A 25,855-nucleotide genomic window follows, 5' to 3' on the forward strand; every position below is an offset into this window, starting at 1 on the left:
TAAGCTGGCAAACGCGGACGCTGGGGGGATATCCGAGGGAAAACGTCTGAGCTGGCATGATCGGGTGTGGGGGGAGGGGTCACGTCACGCCGGTGAAACTTTTCGCCAATAGGAATAAGTAATGCTCTTAGGTTTTTTCGGTAAAGTCACGTCGGTAAAAATAAATAATAAAAATAATAGAAATAATCATAGAAATTAAATTATAATAATTATGACAATTTTATAAATAATAATAAAATAAAATTATAATAATTTTAATAATTTTATTTCTATTATTATTTCTGTTATTTAAAATAAAAGTAAAAAAAATATTACTTATTTCTTCTAGATTTGAAGCTTTCGTGACTGCAAGAATTCATACTCTTAGTTTTTTTCGGTAAAGTCACGTTGGTAAAAAATTAATAATAAAACTAATATAAATAATCATAGAAATAAAATTATAATAATTACAATAATTGTATTTATATTATTATTTATATTATTTTTAATAAAATTTTATAGTTATAATTTTATTTCTATTATTTTTATTATTTATTTTTACCTACGTGACTTTACCGAAAGAACCAAGAATATGAATCCCTGCAGTCACGAAAGCTTTAAATCAAAAGAAATAAGTAATATATATTTTTTAAACTTAAAAAAAACACGCTGAAATGAAATGTACCGTACTGGTAATGGAAGAACTCCACGACTTCAGGAAGTGGCCCAGGAGCTTGACATAACGTAAGGATTGTGGTCATTTACAGCCAACGTCAGTTTAGCATGGACAATTCGACCCAAGCCGAAACATAACATATAAAAAAGAATGTTTTAAAATGTTTTTCTTTTATTTTTTATTGTAGAATATAGTATTGTCATCAGTATGACATATATATACCAAGTTTGCAGTCGATACCACATTGGGAAGTGGGTAAAAATTGAGTTACAAGATTTGACTGTCCGTCGTGCAGGGAGGGGCTGGGTGGGGAGGGAGGGGCTGGGTGGAGAGGGGCTGGGTGGGGAGGGTGGGGCTGGGTGGGTGGTGGGAGGGGTGGGGCAGGGTGGGGAGGGGAGGGGCTGGTCACCCCTTAGTGCCCTTATAAAACTCAACGTTTAACCTACTCACGCCGGCTTGTGCCCGCCCTCACAGTCGGGCATATTTACAGAATACACCACGCCGCCGTTGACCCTGGCCATTGACCGAGCAACCCAACGTTCCTACCAGCTCCCTCCGCAGGAATGTGTTTGTTTCCAGCCACTGTATTATTGACTAATGTGTTTGAGTGATGTTGCTGTTGTTGTTGTTGATAATAAATGTGCGTGTGCACCACTGCCAACGCAGGAAAGTCTCCTTCTTGTAGTCTCATGACTTGTCAAGGAAGCTTCCTGCCAAGTTTTCAGTAGGATGCGATGATGATTGCCATGTATCATCATTCCAATTGAGTAATTTTTGTTGGGTTATAATTGATCAAATTTGGACCACAAAGCGTAAATACAATGGCCTACTCTTGCGAACGAATCCCTTGACGTCTACCCTATTTTTACGAGAAATACACCTGCAGTTTAACGCTATCTATATTTATAAAATCGCAAATCTGTCTGTCTGTCTGTGTGTGTGTCTGTGTGTCGCCGGACCATACGCAGTTTCATTGGACGGCGGTTGCCCCTGGCAACGGGTAGCGACGCATTCGCTGCCGGGTGGACGCCATTTTTAATTCCCGTTAAAAATATGCGCACGCATTAACACGCGACTCTGAGGTAAATTCATCAAAGTTTCACGTCCTCTTCACTCCCCTCCCACCACAATGTGTGCAATTACTATTATAGGATCGGTAGATAATAAAATTATAGCGATTACACAGTATTATTGTAGCGCGGGGGGGGGGGGGGGTAACGGCCCCGATACCCAGCCTCAGCCGGGTGGGCAATCTAGGCGAGGCCGGAGGCTCTGCACGGTACTAGGCCTCGGCACCCCACCCATGTCAAGCGACGACTTTGTGGTATAAACTCGATATACCCAGCGTTGCCCGGGGGGAAAATACATTTAAAATCTTATGAAAACTTTCAAACATTACATACCAATGAAAAAACAACTGTCTAATTACTTTTAAACCCGACGCGCCAAGAATCGATTCTTTAAATGTTGACTGTACAAATAGTCATTAAGCTGGGTGAGCGTACTGCCAGTCTATAATGTAGACTGTAGCCTGCTTATTAAATTGGGTGAGTGTACTGCCAGTCTATAATGTAGACTGTAGCCTGGTTATTAAGCTGGGTGAGCGTACTGCCAGTCTATAATGTAGACTTTAGCCTGGTTATTAAGCTGGGTGGGTGTACTGGCAGTCTATAATGTAGACTGTAGCCTGGTTATTAAGTAAAGTTAGTCAATTTGTAACACGTAGGCTTTCGCGACCATTATTCATAAACAACGTTATTGGGTTTAGAGCGCCTTATTTATTAATGTGTTGTAACCCTCCACCACCCGACACGGCCAATCAGTAAAAAAGTGTCCCGTTGAAAAAAGACTAATAGTTGGTAGTGAGGGGAACATTTTATTTTGCGTTAAAAATGCTTTAAAAATACACTAAACGCTCAGGTAAATTCTTCACTGCGTGATGTCCCCCCACCCCGATGCGTGCAGTGATTACTACTATACATTTGCTAGATGCTACCACTATACTATAGGCCGTAGATATTACTGCACAGCGGCCGAGGAGATCGTGGCTGGGGGGGGGTAGCAGGCCATCTGTGTATATGAAGTATTGGAAAATGACGGCAGGAAACTCCTTGACGGGAACACACTTCTTTTATTAAATCTTGACTTGTAACAATACAACGCGTGGCCTCTCTTCTTCACAATGCGCTTCTCTTGACTCTGGATTCTGTGCTGCCGGCTCTCTGTGCCTCGTGTAGACTCCGCGCCTCGGCTACACTCCTCTCTCGCCTCGTGTAGACTCTGCGCCTCTGCTACACTCTCCACTCGCCTCGTGTAGACTTTGCATCTCTCTCTCTGGCTACACCGTATGCATACTCGGCTCGTGTAGACCGTTCTCTCTCGCTGGCTACACACTATACATTACTCAGCTCGTGTAGACCGTTCTCTCTCGCTGGCTACACACTATACATTACTCAGCTCGTGTAGACCGTTCTCTCTCGCTGGCTACACACTATACATTACTCAGCTCGTGTAGACCGTTCTCTCTCGCTGGCTACACACTTATACCTTACTCCCCTCTACTCTCCATTACTCTCCTCTACTCTCCATTACTCTCCTCTACTGGCTCTATCTCTGCACCTTCGTCTTCATTCTTAGATGGTTCCACTTCTGCCCCCTGCTCCTCTGTGCATCACCTTATATACCCCTTCTTCCCGGGAGACGGAGCGGATGCGGACCTCAACGTCGGCACCGCTCCTCAGTTACCCAATCCCCACGCGCTATCCCTACGATCCGGTTCCGCTCAGCGCGTGTTTCCACTCCCCGACCAATCACACCGCGCTGCTACCCGATCACTCCCTCTGGGCGCGTCACCGGCACACAGCCAATCAGCAGCACTACCCCCACCCGCGCACTGACGCCTGCTCCTCCCCGTCAGCGCGCGTCACCACACACACACCCGTACATACGCGCTGGCACACGACATATACACCCAGCGCGTATCACCACTACATCACCCCCTCCCACATAGCTCGCAGCCGGCCCGGCTGCTAACAACAACCAACCGCGATGATAAAACGACAACCAACAAAAAAAAACCCCGTAACCCCCCGAGTGTGCCCCGTAACATAACACAACAACAACAACAACAAGAATAACTATGTACAGATTGACAATGAACACGAAAAGTCAACAATAACACGATACGAGCAAATTCGAAACGAACGCGCCCCACGTCCCTGCGACTACACGCAGTGACGAGGCGCTCCAACTGCCCCGACTCCTCACGAGGCAGGTCATGCAAAGTAGCACGACCTGGCGCGAGTCCGTCTGGCTGGTCCATCATATGGGGCGGGACACTGACGACCGTCCGGCGGTTCCGGTTGCTCCAGACGGCGCGGAACGGGCCTGAAGGGGCCGGCCCCGCCGCGGAGATCCGGCCGCCGGTGATCGGCAGCTGTCAGTTCCGAGACACCTGGGAGCAGATCAGGCGAAAATACGTGTGGATCAGGCAGAGACATTTCCCCCTCTGGGTCGCCGGTCACGTCACACGCCCGGCCATCACGACACACGGGGAGGCCATATGGAGGCGAGAACGGTTTCAGTCGGGAGGGGTGAACGTACCAACGGCGCTTTCCCCACTTTATCTGAACGCACTGGGGCCGTGCAACGCGCACGACCTCCACGGGTCCCCTCCACGGTCTCAACAATTTAGGCGACGTAGCCAAGGGTGCCTGAGGGCAATGCAGCCAGGCCCTGTCACCTGGTTTCCATTCGTGCATGGACACCTTCCGTGCCCGCAACCGTTCATTAGCAATTTGGCGAGCCCGCGAATTAAGCCGTGCGGCCTCCCTCGCCTCTGTCAGCTTATGAATATTAAACTTAATATGTTCTGCCAAATTAGAATTAGTTCGTGGAGCGGACAGGCCAAGTTGCGTTTCTATTGGCGGGTCAGCTTCCCGACCGTACATCAAATAGAATGGGGAAAACCCCGTAGCTGCATGGGGGGCCATTCTATACGCGGCAAGGACTCCCGGGACCTGCAGGTCCCAATCTACATGTGCCTCGCACACCTGCTGGCACAGCATGGAAGTCAAGGTTTTGTGGAGTCTCTCCACCATCCCGTCAGTCTGCGGGTGGTACGGGGAGGTACGCACCTTCTTGGTACCCAACAGATCGCACACCTCTTGCAACAATTTACTCGAAAAATTTTTACCTTGGTCGGTCAGCAGGCGTTCGGGAGCCCCCTTGTCCAGGACATAGCCCTGGACGAAGGCATCCGTCACAGCCGCTGCCGACTGGTTAGCGAGAGGCCACGCCATAGGCCATCGGGTAAAGTATTCGACCCCCACTAACAAATATTTATTCCCTCTCGGCGCGACTGGGAAGGGCCCCAAAATACGCGAGACCTGAATAGATTGCAGCGGTGGATTAGCTGCCACGGCCGGTGGTTTACGCCTGGCGCACTCAACGCACCCCTTCAGAATATGCACCACATCACTTCCCATTCCCGGCCAGTAATAGTCACGCTGAAGCAGGGCAAGCGTCTTGTTAACTCCCAAGTGCAAGAGGCGTTCGTGTGCCGCCAAGACAACCCTCCCCCTCACAGCGGAAGGCACCACGAGTGCGTTCCGCCGGGACAAACTGTCCCATTTCAATAACACTCCCTGCTCAAGTACATAGGAGCCGGTACGCTCCTGGTCCCCCTCGGGACCCCCAACCTTGCGGCGCAATGCTAGCAGCGAGCTGTCCGCCATCTGGAGGCGGCCCCATTCGCTGAGCGACAGCGAGAGCAGCGAGTCCCGACCCTGAGAGGCAGTGGAATCATCCCTGATCGGTGCGCCCGCTGTCGCAGCCAGTGCCCCCATCTCCCCCGCAAGCGTCGGTTTACAGCGCGCCGATCCCGACAAACACGCGCATTCATCACAAGGCAACAACCGCGACAAGCAATCGGCATTCGTGTGTCGCAACCCCTTACGGTACGTAGTCGTAAACTGATAGTCCTGGAGGACTTCCAACCAACGCGACAACTGGCCCGAGGGCTGGGCGACCCTCAATGAATACTGTAGCGCCGCGTGGTCCGTTCGGACTGTAAAGTGACGACCATAAAGATATGGCCTAAACTGCTGCACAAAAAAAACAATGGCAAGCAGCTCGCGACGGGTGACACAGTAGCGCTGCTCCGCCGGAGACAACACCCTACTACCGTAGGCGACAACTCTTTCGACACCCCCAACGACTTGGGATAGCACCCCCCCAATGCCCGTGTTGCTAGCATCCGTGTCCAGCAAAAAGGGACTGGCAAAATCGGGATAACACAAGGGTGGGGCACCCACCAAGGCGTCCCGGAGGGAGCGAAACGCGGCCTCCTCCTCCGGTCCCCATTTGAACTTCACTCCCTTCGCCGTTAGAGCGTGCAAGGGTTTTGCAATAGTGGCGAAGTGCTCAACGAACCGCCGATAATAAGAAGCAAACCCGATGAAACTACGCACGTCGGAAACGGACGTAGGTGTCGGCCACGAACCGACACAATCCGTCTTCGCGGGATCGGTGGAGATCCCCGAAGAATCGACAATGTGACCCAAGTATCTAACCGACTTCCGAAGGAGGTGACATTTGGCCGGTTTAAATTTCAGCTTAGCCGATCGCATTCGCAAGAACACCCCTCTCAATCGCTGGAGGTGTTCTTCAAACGTTTTACTGAAAACAATGACATCGTCCATATAAATCAAGCATGTATCCCACTGCAAGCCCGACAAAACCAACTCCATAAGTCGCTGAAACGTCGCTGGAGAGGAGTGAAGTCCCCTGGGTAACCGGTTAAACTGGAACAGCCCCCCTGGAGTCCGAAATGCTGTCTTAGGTTTCGACTCTTCGTCGAGCGGCAACTGCCAAAACCCCGATAACAAATCAAGAGTCGAAAAATATCGCGCACCAGACAATGCATCGAGGGACTCATCCATCCTGGGGAGCGGATACGCGTCAGCCACAGAGATCTTATTCAGGCGACGGAAATCAACGCAGAATCGCAGGGACCCGTCCTGCTTCTTAACCAGCACAATAGGCGCTCCCCACGGGCTAGAGGAGGGCGAAATAATATCGGCTTCTAGCATTTCGTTAACAGCCGACTGAACATGTTCCTTCTCCACGGGACTCAGTCGGAAGGGATTTAGCTTGACCGGCGCCGCATCGCCCGTTTCAATGTGGTGGTGCAACAAATCTGTGCACCCAATGTCATACTCATGTTTACTGAACACATCAGAGAATTCTATGAGCAACTCGCGCAGCGCACCCAACTGCGCCGCCGACAAATCGTCCGAGGCGGCGCATAGCGAATGGACCCACTCAAGGTCTTCCCTTGGCTCAACGTTCCGCGCGGGGCTCGAGCCCAGCTGCGCAACCAACCCATCATCCACAGGGACCCGCGCCGCGTGAGCCAGCACGGTGCCCTGTGGAATGACAGCTGGCCGCGACCCCGCGTTCAAAACCATCACAAACGGATCCCTGTCAGCCCGCACCAAAGTGTGAGCCACCGATAAATCAAGACCCCCGACAGCCTTGTTAGAAGGACCCAAAAGCATACTTTGTTCCGAAGCCTCCCTCACCCATGGTTTCCGCAACCGGAGGGGAATCAACATCTGTGAACCCGGGGGCACATGCACGGTCTGTGTCGCCACCGCTTGTATCGTAGCGCACGCCGTCCGAATGTCAGTAGGGCTCGTCAAAAATGCAATCCGGCGACCCGATGGCAGTTCAATGCATCGTTGATCGATAAGAATTTTAATGGGCATTTTAGCCAAAAAATCAGTGCCCAAAAGACACGGAACCGCCAAAGAAGACGAAACGAAAACGGGTCCCGACAATTTGATATTTCCAATGCAAATGGACGCCCTAATCTGACCGATAATGCCCAACGATCCCCCATTAGCGGCGTAAAATGGCACATCCACTGGAAGCAGCGGACGACATTGGACTGGGAGAATATCATAAATGAGGTCCGATATAATAGTTGCCGATGCCCCGTGTCCACTAACACCCTAATCTCGACCCCATCAATAGATCCCGTAACAACGGACGAACCCGCCGAAGCAGCCACAATTCTATGCCCCAATTCCGCCCATTCGATGTCTCCCTGGTCCCGGCCGAACCCCCCTCGCCGAACCGAATCCCCGAACCTTAACCGGCCCTCCTCCGCCGCAACGCGGCGTCCCATGTGTGCCGAATAAACAGGCCGAGCGTGTGAGGTGCCGCGACTTGCCGGGGATTGTAGAGATAACTTGGGATCTCGGTCGTCGTCCAGCCGAGCACCCATGGCGCGCTGACGCGGAGCGCGGCACCCGGACGCCACGTGGCCCCGGAGGCCGCAGTTATAGCACGTGACGAGGGTCGGAGTAGATCTTGGATGCTCCGACTTTCGGCCCGATCGCAGAGGCGACCGAGCCCCCGGCCTCCAGTCCCCTGGTCGTCCCGTGGCGAACGCCTCCTCTCGTGGGCTGACGACTTGGGGTTCGGTGACCACCGAACCCGGAGCTGCGACGACAGCAGCGTTGCAACCAACTCCTTGTTTCCGTTGTAGGGCCTCGTGCGCTTGAATACTCGTGGCGACTCTCAAAGAAGAAATATCAATCTCGTCAGCTGTGTTGATAGGGACCCCCAGGTCCTGCGCCAACTTAAGCAGCTGCTCCAAAACCATCGCGTCTTGGCCCTCCTCGTCCATCCGAGGGAACGCAGCATCAGCAAGAGCCAGCAACGCCGTGCGATAGGCCAGCGCGGTCTCCGTGGCCACTTTCCGTCTTGCGTAGAAATGATGGCGGCACGCCGAGGGAGGTCCGTAGACCCTGGCCAACAAACCCAGCGCATCCTTCAGCGTGGAGCGGTCCGACTTCCGTGCAGACCTGAAGGCCGCGAGCGCGTCGTCGTCCAGCAGGGCAGGCAACGCCCGCAGCGCCGTAGCATCGGACCACGCTGACATCTCTTGATGCGCCAAAAACCTTCGCTGAAATTTGCCCCAGTCTCCGCCTTCCGCCTTGAAGGCTGACAACGTGGGCAGACGCTGCTGAAAAATGAAGTCATCCGCCTCGTGGTTCCTCTCCGCCTCTCCGTCGGTGTGTAAGATGGCGGCTCCAGCGGCAGACGTAAAATGGCGGACCCCCTCGCGCGCTGATGACGTCGATGCGCGCGCTTGGGAACCCACCACCACGTGGCGCTCGCCGTTCCCGCCAAAAGTAGGCCCAGGCGCAATGGCGGGAATCCCCCATTCGTTTTGGCGGGAATCTGCGGGGCGACCTTGTAAAATGTCCCCCACCGTCCCCGCTCCTCCCGACGAGCTGATCTCCGCCAAGATGGACGCGGCGGCGAGCAGCAGCTCCGCCAGTCGGGAGTGCGCCTCACGAAGCACGGCCTCGGTCCCCGGTCGCTCGGCCGGCGCCGTCGACGGATCCTGTAGCGTGGGCAAGTCTTCCTCCTCGCCCCCCGCCACCAGCGGCCCCGAGTCGTCCAGGTTTTCCTCGCGGTCAATCCCGTGGGTCCTACGGGTCTTCCTTGTCTCCATGCTTGGAAGCCCGTTTCACTTCTGACGCCAGATGAAGTATTGGAAAATGACGGCAGGAAACTCCTTGACGGGAACACACTTCTTTTATTAAATCTTGACTTGTAACAATACAACGCGTGGCCTCTCTTCTTCACAATGCGCTTCTCTTGACTCTGGATTCTGTGCTGCCGGCTCTCTGTGCCTCGTGTAGACTCCGCGCCTCGGCTACACTCCTCTCTCGCCTCGTGTAGACTCTGCGCCTCTGCTACACTCTCCACTCGCCTCGTGTAGACTTTGCATCTCTCTCTCTGGCTACACCGTATGCATACTCGGCTCGTGTAGACCGTTCTCTCTCGCTGGCTACACACTATACATTACTCAGCTCGTGTAGACCGTTCTCTCTCGCTGGCTACACACTATACATTACTCAGCTCGTGTAGACCGTTCTCTCTCGCTGGCTACACACTATACATTACTCAGCTCGTGTAGACCGTTCTCTCTCGCTGGCTACACACTTATACCTTACTCCCCTCTACTCTCCATTACTCTCCTCTACTCTCCATTACTCTCCTCTACTGGCTCTATCTCTGCACCTTCGTCTTCATTCTTAGATGGTTCCACTTCTGCCCCCTGCTCCTCTGTGCATCACCTTATATACCCCTTCTTCCCGGGAGACGGAGCGGATGCGGACCTCAACGTCGGCACCGCTCCTCAGTTACCCAATCCCCACGCGCTATCCCTACGATCCGGTTCCGCTCAGCGCGTGTTTCCACTCCCCGACCAATCACACCGCGCTGCTACCCGATCACTCCCTCTGGGCGCGTCACCGGCACACAGCCAATCAGCAGCACTACCCCCACCCGCGCACTGACGCCTGCTCCTCCCCGTCAGCGCGCGTCACCACACACACACCCGTACATACGCGCTGGCACACGACATATACACCCAGCGCGTATCACCACTACATATATATGTAAGGTTATTAAGAAATATATTTTTCACCCGGGCAACGCCGGGTACTTCTGCTAGTATATATATATTTTTACCAAGGTGAATTGAGTCATGGCCACATTATAGCTCAACGAAGTGGCCAAATGCTCAAAACGCATGCTCATTCGAAATGTAAAAATCGGTGGACCTGGAGAAAAATCCACGCGACCATGGAGAGAGACACGCAAACTCCAAATATACAGCAGCAGGCGTCAGGTGGGTATCGAACCCACGACCTCCTGCATACCAGGCGAGGCAATTAACATCTCCTAGCCACCGTAGCGCCCTAATACACCCGCTGTAGTAAGGGGCCGTCCATAAATGACGTCACGCGATTTTTGACGATTTTTGACCCCCCCCCCCCTTCGTCACACGGCGGCACAAAAAGTCAGACCCCCCCTCAAATATGACGTCACAATGCTCTGCCCCCCCCCCCAATTTTTAATTTGCTTCAAATCGCTTTAAACTATTATCATTGTAGTGCGTATTTAATGTGGCGCTGCACTCTGATGTTGTAAGAGGAAACATTGATTAAAAGTCTATTTATTTAATTATGTAGAACGTGTTGTCTATATTTATTTAAAGTTGCGCATTTTGATATGACGTCACATTTCTCAAACCCCCCCCTCTCGTCACACATCGTCACAAATGTCTGACCCCCCCCCCTAGGTGCGTGACGTCATTTATGGACGGCCCCTAATATACCCGCTGTAGTAACACACCCGCAGCAGTAATACGCCCGCTTTGATAATACACCCGCAGTATTAAGCAGGGCGGCCACTGGATGTGAACCGTGACATTCAATTATGGAGGTTACAAACAACAAAACCCATCTGACCGAGCAATGTCAATCAGGAGAGGAAACGAGGCAGTGCGGGGTGGGGCGTTGTGGGGAGGGGCTGGGCGGCGTGGGGAGGGGTGCGGAGGGAGTGGGAAGGGTGGGGAGGGGCGGGGAGGGTGGGGAGGGGCGGGGAGGGGTGGGGAGGGTGAGGAGGGGCGGGGAGGGGCGGGGAGGGGTGGGGAGGAGCGGGGAGGGGTGGGGAGGAGCGGGGAGGGGTGGGGAGGGTGAGGAGGGGCGGGGAGGGGCGGGGAGGGGTGGGGAGGAGCGGGGAGGGGTGGGGAGAGGCGGGGAGGGGTGGGGAGGGGTGGGGAGGGGTGGGGAGGGGCGGAGAGGGGCGGGGAGGGGTGGGGAGGTGTGCAGAGGGGGGGTGCGGAGGGAGGGAGGGTGCGGAGGGAGGGAGGGGTGCGGAGGGGTGGGGAGGGGCGGGGATGGGTGGGGAGGGGCGTGGAGGAGGGGTGGGGAGGGAGGGAGGGTGGGAAGGGGTGGAGCGTGGCCCTGAGGGTCCGGAGGGGCGGGGCGGGTCGAGATTTGGCGGGAACTCTCGCGGTGACGTCACGTGGTGCGGAAGCGCGTGGGCCACCACTGTGGCCATGCCCGCTGTCAAGTCCCCGGTGGAGAAGACGGCGCTGGTGGCGAAGAGGATCGGGGTCGTGCCGGACTTCCCCAAGCCCGGCATCTTATTTCGGTAAGGGCTCGTCCACAAGGTTGCTGCTCGACTGGATCCCAGAGAGTCCAGGAGAAAAGCAGCAACAACGCCGCCTGCGTTAACACGTTGAATCTAAGTGCATCTTGCAAGGGGTGTTTGGGTGCAGAGCTGTCAATCCCATCAGGTTTAAACACATTATTGTGCTGGAAAATCGAGTGTTCAGGGCCATACGGCGTACAGCCGTTTCAATAGGGGCCAACAAAATCATTGTGTTTCTCCCTTTGTAGGATGGATGTTGAGATTTATAAGGGGCACGGGGTGATCAAATAATGTCTGAAGTGGTCTATAATAAGGTCTTAGGTGTTTTGGGTTAAGTCACGTAGGGGAGAAATAATAGAAATAATAAAAAGAAAATAATAAATGCTTTATTATTTTATTTATATTATTAAAATAATAGAAGTAAAATAATAAATGATTTATTACTTTATTCATATTATTATTTCTATTATTATTTTTATTATTTATTTTTACCTACGTGACTTTACCAAAAAAACCTAAGAGTATGAATCCTTGCAGTCACGAAAGCTTCAAATCTAGAATGTAATAAGTTCGGCACAGATTCGGGGTTGACATGGATGTGAGCGTGTCGTTCCATCGTTAAATCATGTGCTGTGAAGAAGGCCCGCTGCCCGAAACGTCACCGATTTTAATTTAAAGGCAGCGTTATTCACGAACGCGTGTGTGTTTTGGTTGTACGGTACTTGCGTACGTCAACACAAACCGGTGCCACCCGATGCCATCAGAAATGTATCACAGGATCGATGTATTGACAGTGTTTGGCGAATGACGGTGAACTATTTGATAAGCCACTTGCCTCCAATGGTTCACGGCACATCGGATTATCAATGAATCGTCGCAGGCATTGCGTTGTGACGTCTGGGATTAAGGAAAACACTCGGCTAAATACAGGGTGCTTAAAAACAAATGGTAAAACTTATATGGGACTGTTTAACACGTAGGCTTTCGCGAGCAATATTATTCATAATAAAGGTGTTTGGGTTAATTCGCGTTATTTATAAATGTGTCGTAACCCTCCACCACCCGACACGGCCAAATAGTAAAAATGTAATTACCAGCGAAACGTCGTACACATTTTTTTAAATTATGTTGAATCACTCTTCAACACACCGGTGAGCTAAAGTAGTGAATTATTTGTCTTTTGTAAACGTGACACATGTTTTACTGATTGGCCGTGTCGGGTGGTGGAGGGTTACGACACATTTATAAATAACGCGATCTAACCCAAAAACCTTTATTATGAACTTATATAGGACTATCGTTTTTAATGGGAAAAGAAAGGACAGTACACTGTAACATGATAACAAATGTATGTTAATAGCTTCTAAAAGTGATAATTGGTTTTTTACCCTTTTATCTAGCAACAAAACTGACACCTTTTTTTACAAGGAGTCATGTTTGCATTGACCACAATACCTGCGGTCGGAATGCAAACAAAAACACACCTCTGATAATGTATGCACTGTCCTTGAAATTGATTGGTCCACACCCGAGACGGCTTTTTTAGAGCCTAGTCTCACGTGGTGTTGGACCAGATGACTTTTGGCGTCATGGTCTAACACCACGTGAGACTAGGCTCTAACAAAAGCTGTCTCGGGTGTGGACCAATCAATTTCAAGGACAGTGCATACATTATACTGGTAGGAACGAAGTGGACCAGACCACCAATAGATTAATGTGTCCGTCCGTCCGTCTGTCCGACAAGATGGCCGCCCGCTCCCCCTGCGATCTGTGAACTAAACAAGATGGCCGTCACTTCCGGCGCCTCACGGCGAAACTTTAAACTTCACTTCAAAATTACTTTACTGAAACGCAGCACGTTTTTAAAAAAAATTACTTTACTGAAACGCAGCACGTTTTTTTAACACAGAGACAAGAAACATTTATTAACACAGAAACGAGATACATTTAATCGCCTTATTTGTGCACGAAAAGCACGGCGCGAGGCCTAGTGCGGCAGGTTTCGCGAGGCCTAGTACGGGAGGCTTATTAACACAGAGACGAGATACATTTAATCGCCTTATTTGTGCACGAAAAGCGCGGCTTCGCGAGGCCTACTGCAGAGGCTTCGCGAGGCCTAGTGCAGAAGGCTTCGCGAGGCCTAGTGCGGCAGGCTTCGCGAGGCCTAGTGCGGGAGGCTTCGCGAGGCCTAGTGCAGAAGGTGGTCAATTAATCTCAGATGTGATCGTTTGGAAATGAAAGACTACGAGTCTTTAAATCTCACAGCGTTTCTTGTCAAAACAAACACTTTTAATTAACGTTACACTAGAATACAGTAATTTTTTCTTTAACTCCTCTATACCCGGTCGATATCCCTGTACCGGTACTAATTATTATTCCTACCAGCCCACCCCGCAGGGTCCTGTTCAGAGTTGTGTTTTTTGTTTGCATTCCGACCGCAGGTATTGTGGTCAATGCAAACATGACTCCTTGTAAAAAAGGTGTCAGTTTTGTTGCCAGATAAAAGGGTAAAAAAACAATTATCATATTTTTCTACTGACAAAGGAGGTTCCAATGGAGCTTCAAAAAGTCTCCACTTGTTCACCATCATTGTCAACACACGCCTGGAAACTTCTCCAGGCGGTCTCCAGAGCCCAGAGGCACAACATGTCTCGTTGCGTTGTTGCTAATTTTCTGAAGTGTTCACATTTATTTGAAGCACCCCGTGTATCAGAGCCAGGCAAATGGCCCTGTTGATTGATGTTGGCCACGTCAAGACATCGAAACCGGTCAAGTAATGGCTGGACTGGCTCTCGTGTATTGTTGTGTTGGTATCGTCGTCGATTTCTCATGTTTTTGTGACCCGATCGTCCTTCTAAACGGTTCGTGACTGATAATAAATGCAATGTCATTGCCATAAAACAGTGCACACGCTGTTATCAATGATACACACGAGTAGGTAGCGTTTGGACCACCCCAGAGACACCAATCGAACGGCTTTCAAAAGTAAAACATACGAGTTGTAAACTTGGTCGCTTGTTTTTTCTTCAAATGCCGTACGAAAGAAAGACTTTTGTCTGGACCTGGGTTCCTGTTTTCCCCATACCCATCGCCTTCCGATAGTCATTTGCATTCACTATTGTCACGATCATTCTTTGCCGTGGGCATATTTGCATTGCATTCATGTTGAGGGCCACCGTTCCAGAGTTTTGTTCGTACTGGATTGAATCAATGCCACCGAAATAATTAACGAACACAAGGCCGTGTAGGCCGATGGGTTGTGTAAATAATACTTGTTTTTTTATATGGGGAGAGACAAAGATATATATGGAGTACGTTTCAAGGGGCAATGGTCCACGTGGGATATGGTAATGTTAAGTGTGTTTATCAACTTATTTATTCTTTCCCGACGAAAAAAACAACTTTTTCAGGCTGGTCCCACCTTGGGATGTTTCACCAATTCAGTTGAGTTGTGCTTCTTGCATGTGTAAGAGAGCCACTGTACCCAGAGAAAGACCACCACGCATTTAAGTAACACTCAAAGCTCCGAACGGATAGACGCAATAATCCATTGTTGTCTTGCCATCTCCTGGCTGCCTCGACCCAAGTCTACAACTACACCTAATATTTCCAAGTCTCCCAAACAGGCTCTCAACTCTGCTGAGCTAAGCTCAGCTGACGTTGGGCATATTCAATACGATTTGGTATTCGGAAATTTCTCCCGAGTTGGTAAAAATGGTACAAAAGCACATTACTAACCAGGCTCCAATGTCAGGTGCAGCTCGGTTGACTGAGCTCCGTAGACGGTGCATGCTTTTGACTGCCGTTTATTTTGTTTAACGCGTGATTGTGTTGCCATGGCAGCGATGTGTGCCCCCTGCTCAAGGACCCAGAGGCCTTCAATGCCACTATTGAGCTCCTGGAGGAGAAGCTGCAGAAACACGTGGGCAGCGTGGACCTGATTGCGGGTAAACATCCTTTTATGCTACTCTGCCACTGTACAATCGTACAGCGCTGTGGTGGGCCCAGCCGAGCCAGCCCAACTCGACTTTGGAGGTGCAAGGCTGCTTTTCCACTGCAGTACCCAAGCCGTGCTGCTGACGTCACATGCCTATGATGAGTCGAGACGTATGTGTAGATGATGCGGCGACACTGTTTCCTCAGTCTTTCATATGGCTGATGTAGATGCAGAGCAACAACTACAATTTTCACATTCAGGTGGTCAAGCCAGATAACCGCGTCAGGAGCAGCGGGGAGTGTATTGCCGTGATGTCTCCTTCGTATTTGTGGATTGGGCATTGCGTCGTTATTTGTTGTACGGTCTGTTCTGGATAACCACATTCGCGCACTGGAGAGTTTTTTTTTTTATTTTCTCTTTGTGCATCAAGTATCCACATCTGCCATGGTTTTTGTGGATGCGGTTTAGGGTGGACCATGAGCTTCGTGGAAGGTCAAACCCAGGGATCCTCACAATGTACTGACTTCACACGCAATGAACGCGTTATTAAGCCTGCCTGTGGTCGTGCTTGGCGCTGGGCCAGATTCAGATGCGTTATGAGGCCAGGGTAGCATGGTTTGGTTCCAGCTCAACACAGCAAATGCCCAGTGGAAAACCACCTATACAGCCACTGGGCCCTGCGCTGGCTAGGCTCGGTTGTGTCGGTAGAAAAGGGTTGTCTTACCGGCAATTTTCCAGTCCTTTTCAAATTAGTTTGCTTTTCACTTTTCGTGCTAACACTGTATTGTTCCCATGGATGACAAACTTGTGTGGGCAGGAATTATTTATTAAGGTTTTATCATACAAGTGTCATGAGCGACTTCCGAGACACGTCGTGTAGAGGGCTTCTTCTTATTTATTCTCACACTGGGCACAACACAGGCCGATACACATATATACACGTCTCCTCTTCCTGGGCACAACACTGGGTAATATATATATATAGTCTCTACTTTAGCTACGCAAGGCCGACCTCTCTACATAGTCCAATCGCCTACATCCAACCACACAGCTGACTGACTAGTGTGACGATGACGGCGATGGGAGCCGTGCAGAGGATCTTCCATGCGGCCGAATGACGGCGAGCAGCGACGCAGCCAGGACCCAGGACCCCGTAACAACCCAGAACCCTCGGTTCCATCCCCCTTATATACCTCTCGGCATGGCCTCTGGCCACGCCCCCTTCCAGAACCTTCGAGCAGGTTCCCGGAGCTTGCCGACTAACCCCACCTTTTGCCTTGACCCCAGATACGACCCCCTTCCAATTGGTTGTTACATAACCTTGCCCATACCCACGATTACCCTTCCAGGCCAACAGGTGTCACCCTGTCATTACACATGTTAAATCTTGAGTCACTCATTTGTGGTAGTTTTCTGCAAAGCCTTTGCAACGCTCACAGCAGGTGTAGTCAACGCTAAGCCCGCAGACATTCGAGGCAGAGACGCGCACCCATGGGTGTAACGATGAATTGATTAATCGGTGAAAATGGAACCTAAGGCCAGCAGTACATGCATTGCAAGATGACTGTAAGGATCGCATATTTTCAGATTCGTATGTCTTGTATGTTGACGTGACACCTGTAGCTGATTTAGATTGCTACATACATCATCAGCAATAATCGGTCCACTGCTGGATGAAGGCCTTCCCAAGCTGTTGTCATCTCTTATGGTCCCACAATGCAACAATCGCTACGTTCACCAAACTATAAACTAATCGGTTTTGCAAATACAACTTATGAAAGTCATCGAATCGTGAGGTAGGCGAATCGTTCTAGACTGAGCTGACACGGGTGCAGAGTCGAAATTTAGAGGCTACAGGGGCATGAGGATAAAGTGCATGTGGGTTCCACTGCTGTATGAGAGTTGTTGTAATTGTGGGGTAATGATTCCATAAACCTCCCACTAAGGTTAGTAATTGTTTGCTTGCATTCCATGCGCATGTAGAATTATTATGAGCGTTAGTTGTGTGACGATGCATCAACCAACGCGTGTACTGCAATAGATTCATACGATCCCAATCCGCACATCGATTAATGCGAGCAGAAATAAAGCATTTCCGCTTCATGCTAAATATATCCAGATGAAATGTTAAAGTAGCATGCGCGAGAGAACATCTACCATGGAGACTGAACGATATCATCAGCTCGTGTGAAGGAAGTTGGATGGATTGTTGCATCACAGGATTATGAGAGTTAGCAACAGCTTTGGGAGACTTTCATCCAGTAGAGTATAGATCATGGCTTATTCTGATGCTATGTTGCTTATAGGCTGATGCATAAGTAAGAAGCTATGCAAAATATAAATGTTACTTGAACGGAATTTTGACGCTCTTTTGTGACAATTCGTACAGTGGCTGAGGAATGAATAGTTACATTCGTAATGAGCATCATGGATTTTACAATTGTCTGGTGGCATCATTCACACACTTTCACGAAGAGAGATGGCCTGGTGGCTCTGAAGGGGCTCTGGCTGTGTCAAAGCATCAACCCAGCACCGCCAAGAAGCCTGAGCTCGAATCCGGGTTTCAGTCGCCCATGATTCAACTATGTTCTCAAGTGTAGTGAGTTGGTGTACTCGGCACAGTTGCCAATGACTGCACAGCCAAAATCTCATGTTGAATTATCAATTTACACCTTCACGATTTGACGCGTGCATGTGTGGCTATTGTAGCAATCCGATCGAAGTATCGATTTTGAATCATTAACGTGACTGCGTGCATGCAGGGCTGGAGGCTCGCGGATTCTTGTTCGGCCCGTCGCTCGCGGCGCGTCTTGGGGTCGGGTTCATCCCCTTGAGGAAGAAGGGCAAGCTGCCTGGCGAGACCGTCGCTGTCAGCTACACCCTGGAGTATGGGCAGGTTCGTTCTACCAACTGCCACCGCAACTGGAACACCGCTGCCATGCTGCAGGCTGCGCCACTGCCACACTCCGCACCCGTAAACGAGACCACATGAACCCAATACTTGAGTCACTCCAATGGCTCCCGATTCATCCTAGATGAATTTCAAAGATGCACTAACCCTCTTCAAAATCCTGCAGGGACTTGCCCTCGCATTACCTCTCCCCTCTCATCTCACTTTACTCCCCTCTATCCACTCTCCTACCACTCATCTCACTCCACTCAACTTCACATCTATCGCCTCTTAATCTCACTCTCTGCTCCTCCAACCAAGGCTTTTTGTCAAAGCCCCCAATTTACCTATACCACACTGGAACCGCTCTGTTCCTCCAACCAAGGCTTTTTGTTAAAGCCCCCAATTTACCTGTACCACACTGGAACCGCGCTGCTCCTCGTTGTGCTCTCGCCGAGCCGCGTTATTCTCTCACCGCTTTCCGCTCTGTCCCACAGGATGTCGTGGAGGCGCAGGTGGGCGCCCTGAAGCCTGGACAGAACGTCGTCATCGTGGATGATTTGATCGCCACAGGGGGTATGTGCCCAGTCTCTCAGGAAGGAAGCCTGTCCATCTGAACATCTATCCATCCTACCACCACCACTTCTCAATCGGACTATCCATCCGTCCAGTCAGCTCATGCAATCGCTTACACTTGCGGTGTCACCCCCCCCACAGGCACCATGGCGGCCGCCTCCCAGCTCATCCAGAAGCTGGGCGGCACTGTGCTGCAGTGCCTCGTGGTGATCGAGCTCGTGGAGCTGCGTGGACGTGAGCTCCTGGAGGCTGACATGCTGCAATCGCTCCTGCAGTACTGAGTGCCAGCGCTGTGTGCTGCAGTTGCTCCTGCAGTACTGAGTGCCAGCGCTGTGTGCTGCAGCCGCTCCTGCAGTACTGAGCACTGCTGCTGCCTGCCCACCCATTGTCTACCACACAGGAAGCAACAACCTTGCTGCCGTTGTTGCCATTGAGACGAGACCCCCCCCCAAAAAATATGTTCGTGCTCACCCTACTAAATTGCTTTAAAATGTAGGCCTTTGTCAGTTCACTGCTGGGTGAAAGCCTCACCACACTTTCGGTCATGGGGGTTTGTTGACCGTCATTAACCGCATGTTCATTAGTTTGGATTGGTGTAGGGGTGGGAAAAGATGGGTTCTGATATCACTCGCTGCCGATGTTAGCCATGGCTGGGAATCCATCTCCGGTTGCCGGTTAAGAATCAGAACCAACTGGTTACACTTTGGGTTTTGTTGCCATTGATCACTGCCACTGGAGGTGGCAATCACAAAACCACCCAGCTTGCATCACATCTATTAAGCTAAACTCGACTTGGAGAGTCACTCCCTTTGGGGGGGTTGCGATTCAGTTCAATAAATGGTATTTTTGTGATTGATGTGGTAGCTCTGATGGCTGTCGGGTGTAATCCATCCAATAGCATGGGACAACGTATTACAAATCATTTATCTCCATGCAAGACAATTTCTGAAGGTAGCATGAGAATTAATTTTAATCACTAAATGCCTACCTCTTGCTGGTAAAGGAGAAACCAAATCTGAACCCACTGGTAATGTGGGTAATTAGTATTTCTGGGCAGTTTTGATTTTTGATTGCTGGAGGAATAATCGAGACCTGCAATTATTCCACAGATAACAGAACATTTGAGATGTTGCTTCTCGTTCTTGAATACACAAACCTTGACTGTCAAGGGGTGGGCAATGTAATTTTGATGTGAAAGACTACTGCCATTATGGTGTTCCAGTGACATGGGTGGCTATGCCTAATGGGTATGGATAATTTTTAGGTTTTGCTTTAAAATTATGTAAATTGATATTCCTTTGTCAGTCCGCAACCTAGCAGCTGCAATTCTTAACAGATTTACAGGACATGAGCCAAAACACTTATCTGGCTTTTACTATTCCTGGTGTCATGCAGCAAAATATTGGATCAAACAAATGGCATGCATGTAGACTCGCCAAAATAAGGGAGGTGTAAGTTTACATGGACTTGTTGGATATAGAAAACATTTCCCAATTTGCCTTTTTACACCGCCAAAAGTTGTGTAAAAGTAAAAGTGGCACCGATACAACTGGATAGATGTTAATGGGACACCATTTGCGCAGCCTGGAAGAGGTGGTGCAACTTTGTTCTGTGCATTGTGCCTTGCCCTGCAGCCGTCAAATGAGTGGGGGAAACACCCAGTGGCTGAGGAGGAGGCATTAAGAGGGGTGCATGTGTTTAAAATTAATTTAAGTCGAATGCCTGGACTGTAATAAATACTGCAAAAGCTATGGATCTTCTGCGGTCACCTTCTCGTGTTTCTCCCACGTAAATTGCAGTCCCCAGTACTTTAACAAGGATTGTTGAATGCTTTAAAGATTAACATTATTTTCAAATTGCAAGCATATACTGTAGAGGCTCATGGGATTGGGGGTTTCATTCAGATTGGCTCTGCCAGTTCAATGTTATTTGATGCATGTGATAAGAAATAAAAACATCAACAATAAAACATTTAAAACATTTTTTATTTAAATTGATTGGGAGTTGCAATTAATGCATTGTACAATTAGGCAACATTGATAACATTACCATATCTTAGCAACCGTTTGTACATTTTGTATAAGGGATGGCTATTGTAAGGCTCATTCTTAAAAAGTCAAGCTTTCTGACAACAATACAAAAACTTAATTAAAGTCTCGTCAACTCTGGTCAGTCTACATGCAAACGAATAACACACCAATCCACACGCATACAAAAAGGCACCAAGCAAAGCGTGTCTACATGAGAGAACCCACAGCACCCTGTTTAACAAGACGACCACCAACCACTAAGCGTGTCGGTTCCTCACCTGCGCTCCCGCGGGGGACACTGGCGTTTTGCCACCATAAGGCTGCGACAGAAGTGGTCCACATAACTGTTGCAGATACTTGATACAAGAGTAGTTTTGATGTATAAAAACACATTCGTTTGTTGGGTGCACGTTAGTCCGTAAAAACGTTGAGTTGACGGTGGACTACGGATCCACAAAGGTCGGGAAACCCCTGCACGTTTGGGGAATCTCGTTATATTAAAATGCATACATGCACGATCCCCGTTTCGGCAAATTAAGAAACTTAAAAATACAAGCGCGCCTTTCAAAAGTACTTGCAGGCTACGGTAAAATTAGTTATAATATATTCAAAAGGCCCATTCCGTTTCATGGCGGTCCACACACTCCTTGTGTCGATGTATTCGACGAGATGCATTTTTTACGCTCATACGTCCACGGTGCCGCTGTGCCGCCATGTGGGCCGGACCACCCAGGTTCTGTTTTTGGTGGCAAGCACTCCGAGGATTTCATCACCTCCACGCGAGTACCGTCCCTAACCGTTGTGTCGAATGCCCTGTCGACCTGCATCCCGTTTGTGCCAAGCCAGTAAGGCTTTTTTTGCCCCCAGATTTTCCCTAACCCAGACCATTCATGTTGTCACGACCTCTTTAATTATATCGAAAACCCTCTGTAATACCACTACCATCTCCCAAACTCCTAACCTTACGAATAACATCACTGCTTCCACGGCCCATCATTTTGCAAACAGCATCAGTTTCTCTTCCTAATTCTTAACCTCTTTGATATCGCTACATCCTCCATGTCATTCGTATACCTAATTTAACCCAACAACCACTCAACTATATATCCTAATTAATTGTAACAGCTTCTAACTTCGTCCCTGTTCGTTATTTACCATAGTTCCTGACATTTTTTCCTGTCATCTTCAACCCAGTTTTGCCTAAAGCCCCTTTCCTCCCAATGCAGGCAGGGTTCTTCCAATCCCAACACCACCACCCTAACCCCAGCACAGCCTACACCCACTGCTTTCCACTGATTGCCAAATCCCATACCCCCCCCCCCCAAACACAACTGAAGCTCTAGTCCCATCTCCTTTGAACCCTAACCTACCCATATCAAACCCACATCCCTTCCCATATAATTTTTCACATCCCCATGACCACTCGCCTCCTATAGCTCCTCTCAGCATCCCCTTTAGTACCCTCCCCTCTTTCTATAACGCCTCATCTCCCTCCGATCAATCACCATACCCTGCATACATGCACCACTCGTAACCACCACCACCTCCTGCTCGTCTTCCACCCCCCCCCATCAGGCCTCCGCCGTGCTCACTCCGTGCCCCCGTACATATCGGCCAGCTTGTGGAAGCGCGGCCCCCAGTTGTCGAGGAACTTGTAGTCCTGATCCTCGTCCGAGCTCGCCGTGTTGATGGTGCTGACGGAACCGGCGACGGAGCCCTCGCCCTCAAAGTCGAACACGAGCAGCGTGTCGAACGGCGGCGCCGTTGGGTCTCCGTCGGCCGCCTTCAGGCTCTGCGTGGTGGAGCGAGAGGTGAGGATGTTAGGGGATGGAGATATGAAGGCAAAAAGACAACGATCCCTTTCTGTATAACCTCACCGTGGCACGTTAAGGCCGTCTTAGGGCGATCGTAACTGGCAATAGTTGCAGAACCATTTTTCACTGCACGCAAAAAAAGAATCAACTTGGGACAAATAAATATTTTCAGAAAACTGATTGCCGCTCCCCCTAGTGGGCGACTGGCATGGAAACTTCCAATTAGATAATGGGCAGAGGTCACCAAGGGTTGGGTACTCTGAAATCCAATCATCGTTCATCAGGCCTCGCAACGTTTCTCATTTTACCAAAACGCAGCGTTCGTTTCACTGCCACGTGGAGTTGACATTTCGCATCAGGTGGTGCGCGTGCCCCCAACTCTCCCACGAGCGTCCGTGCGCGTCCACCCTTCTTCACTCGCCCTACTTACGTCGTCGATGAACCCGCTCATGTTGGGCTCAGCGCTGCCGTCGCGAGGCGGCCGGGCCGGGAAGCGCGGCCGCTCGCCCTCGGGCATCTGGTCGTAGCGCCCCACCATCATGGGCCGTGCCACCGGCATCTCTTCGCCCAGCAGGTACGGCAGCTGGCTCGCGTCGTATTTCTGTGGGGAAAGGAAGGTGAGCGGGGGGGGGGGCACATGACATGGTGGGGGAGGGGGTGGGATCGGGGTTAGTGTTTAGGCACGAAGGCAGTGGAAGAATAAGAAGCTCGGCCTATTACATCAAGTGGGCTTGAGTAGAACACGTGGATAGATTGGATGATGGCCGATAGGAGAAACTGGTGATGAAGTGGCAGCCAAAGGAGGGAAACCAGTGTGAGAGGATGCCCACCGTGAAGCCGGATCGATGAGTTATAAGCTCGTGTGCAGGAGAAAGTGAGAGATTGGAATGGACATGGGCCTTACATAGCCAACCGTGCTAAAGATAGCGCATACATCGGTACATGATAACGATGAGTGCCAAGTGTCCCCACCTGATCCTCCTCTCCACCGCCCTCTTCGTCGTATTTGATGAGATTGTCACGCAGTTCGTCTTGCGAGTAAACCTTCACCACCTTCTGTTGGCCCTTCTTCCGGTACACCAGGAACAGCAAGAGAAGCACTGCGCACGCACAAACGCACAGGAGTTCGGTAAGCATCATCCCAACCCACGACTGGGCCTCCTCACCCGAGGTCAAACTCTGCCCTTAATTGAACACCTGGTGTAATGAGTAAATATCACACACCTGGGATCAATTGTAATTAACAATTAAAACAGCATTTTGTCAGCCGAATTTACAATTACATTTTGATTGCAATTCATCATGATTGACACAAACACAATTGTATGTAATTAGCCCTAGGTCTGGTAAAGGTCAGTGGGACGTGGCAACCTGCGGCTCCGAGCTGCACGCGACTCTTTAAGGATTCCTTCGTGTCCGTTATTTATTAAGGACCATCTCATATTAACATGCATTGCGGCTCGTGAAATATTGTTTTTTTTTACGGAATTCGAAAACAATGGCTTTTCTCATTATTTTGGTTGCGGTACCCCCTGCGCTAGCCACTCTACCCCGCCGTGCGCCGTACAAGCCTTCACTGCCACTCGCTAACAGCATCCCAACCATCTCATGGAAGCTACAAGGGAGACTATTATGCTTGTTTTTGTTGTGTGCGACAGCATCTGAGAAAAGCTCCTTAGTGTGTGGGCTTTATTATAGCAGTGGCACCGTGCAGCTCCCCCCCCCCCCCCCCCCCCCGTGTTGTTCGGCACCATGTGAAGCTCCCAGCAAGTGGAACGGAATGTCGGACATCGTGCCCACCAAAATGCAGTACAACCCAAAAACACACCAGAGAGCTGCAGCAATACCCCCCCTCTCAGCTGGCTGGACGGTCGACCCTGATATTGGAACGGCGAGGACGGCAAACTTTATTTCGTCTAACTTTTTTCGCATATCCTCTAAACCAGGGGTCCCCAACCCCCGGGCCGCGGACCGGTACCGGTCCGTGGCCTGTTAGGAACCAGGTCGCACGGCAGGAGGTGAGAGCGGTGAGTCCGCGCGTGGAACCCGCCCCCATTGTTTTATTATTCACCACTTCTGTCCTCGCCTCTTTCCTGCACTGCCCACTTGTCTCCGTGAAAAAATTGTCTTCCACGAAACCGGTCCCTGGTGCCAAAAAGGTTGGGGACCGCTGCTCTAAACTGTATTGTTTATAAACACCATTTAGTTTGCAATCACTTCCTTACTCTATAATAACCTCCAACACCGCTTTGTTGCAGCGCCTTGCAAGGTACCGCAGCAAAGGGAGGCGCCGGTATAAATAATTATCAATCGAGGCGCTGGCCACGACTGGGTTTCGGAGTCGGCGCCCCAAGCGCGTCTCTCCCTGCGCCGCGCCACCCTTGCAGCTGAGAGCCGGCGATGGGAGCGTTCGACTCACGCAGCAGCAGCAGGAACGCCGTAAGGATGCCGATGATGGCGCCCATGCCCAGGCCGGCCGCCTGCCGCTCCGCCTTGCACACGCCATGGTCGCTGCACTCGCACACCTTGATCACCACTTCAGACACCTGCCCCATCGGAGGTAACCCGTTGTCCGTAATGCGCACCGATATGTTGTAGGTGTCCACGGGCAGGTTCTCTTTCATAGAGTTCACCATCGCATAGTCACCTGTTGGGGGAGGGGGGGGAGGTTAGGGGTAGAGAGGAGGCAGCGGAGGGTTACTGGGAGAAAGCCCAATGTTGGGGGCGGAGAGTCACGGTCGGAGGGAGCAGATGAGCAGTGAGTGTGCAACAATCGACTGGGTCAGGACCCCCCCCCCCCCCCATGCTCTCGCCTGCTATAATGCATCTAACGACTAATCAATTGAACTTGATTGTAACGCTAAATTATTACAGGAGACAAGGTAATCGTGCCAAGTCCATCCCCCTACGCTAGAACACAGCAGAGCA

The 25,855-nt window shown here is 50.4% G+C and overlaps 2 protein-coding genes across 2 annotated transcripts in view; one reads left to right on the forward strand and one right to left on the reverse strand.

Annotated features, from left to right (window-relative positions):
* The first annotated feature begins 11,533 nt into the window (after positions 1-11,533).
* APRT (adenine phosphoribosyltransferase) lies at positions 11,534-21,031 on the forward strand. Its single transcript, XM_078868730.1, has 5 exons — positions 11,534-11,680; positions 15,524-15,627; positions 18,380-18,513; positions 19,005-19,083; positions 19,225-21,031. The coding sequence occupies exons 1-5, from the start codon at positions 11,586-11,588 to the stop codon at positions 19,362-19,364; spliced, it is 552 nt and encodes a 183-aa protein (XP_078724856.1). The 5' UTR covers positions 11,534-11,585; the 3' UTR covers positions 19,365-21,031.
* Positions 21,032-21,563: 532 nt separating this feature from the next.
* The window catches only part of LOC144942067 (B-cadherin-like), a 43,547-nt gene continuing 39,255 nt past the window's right edge, over positions 21,564-25,855 (reverse strand). Inside the window, exons 13-16 of the mRNA XM_078868726.1 lie at positions 25,347-25,574; positions 23,900-24,027; positions 23,358-23,528; positions 21,564-22,905 (exon numbers count right to left, since the gene is read on the reverse strand). Coding sequence (XP_078724852.1) covers positions 22,702-22,905; positions 23,358-23,528; positions 23,900-24,027; positions 25,347-25,574 — 731 coding nt within the window. The 3' untranslated portion in view covers positions 21,564-22,701. The remainder of the gene's footprint in view (positions 22,906-23,357; positions 23,529-23,899; positions 24,028-25,346; positions 25,575-25,855) is intronic.

Source organism: Lampetra fluviatilis, chromosome 26 (genome assembly GCF_964198595.1).
Source record: "Lampetra fluviatilis chromosome 26, kcLamFluv1.1, whole genome shotgun sequence".
Lineage (NCBI taxonomy): Eukaryota > Metazoa > Chordata > Hyperoartia > Petromyzontiformes > Petromyzontidae > Lampetra > Lampetra fluviatilis.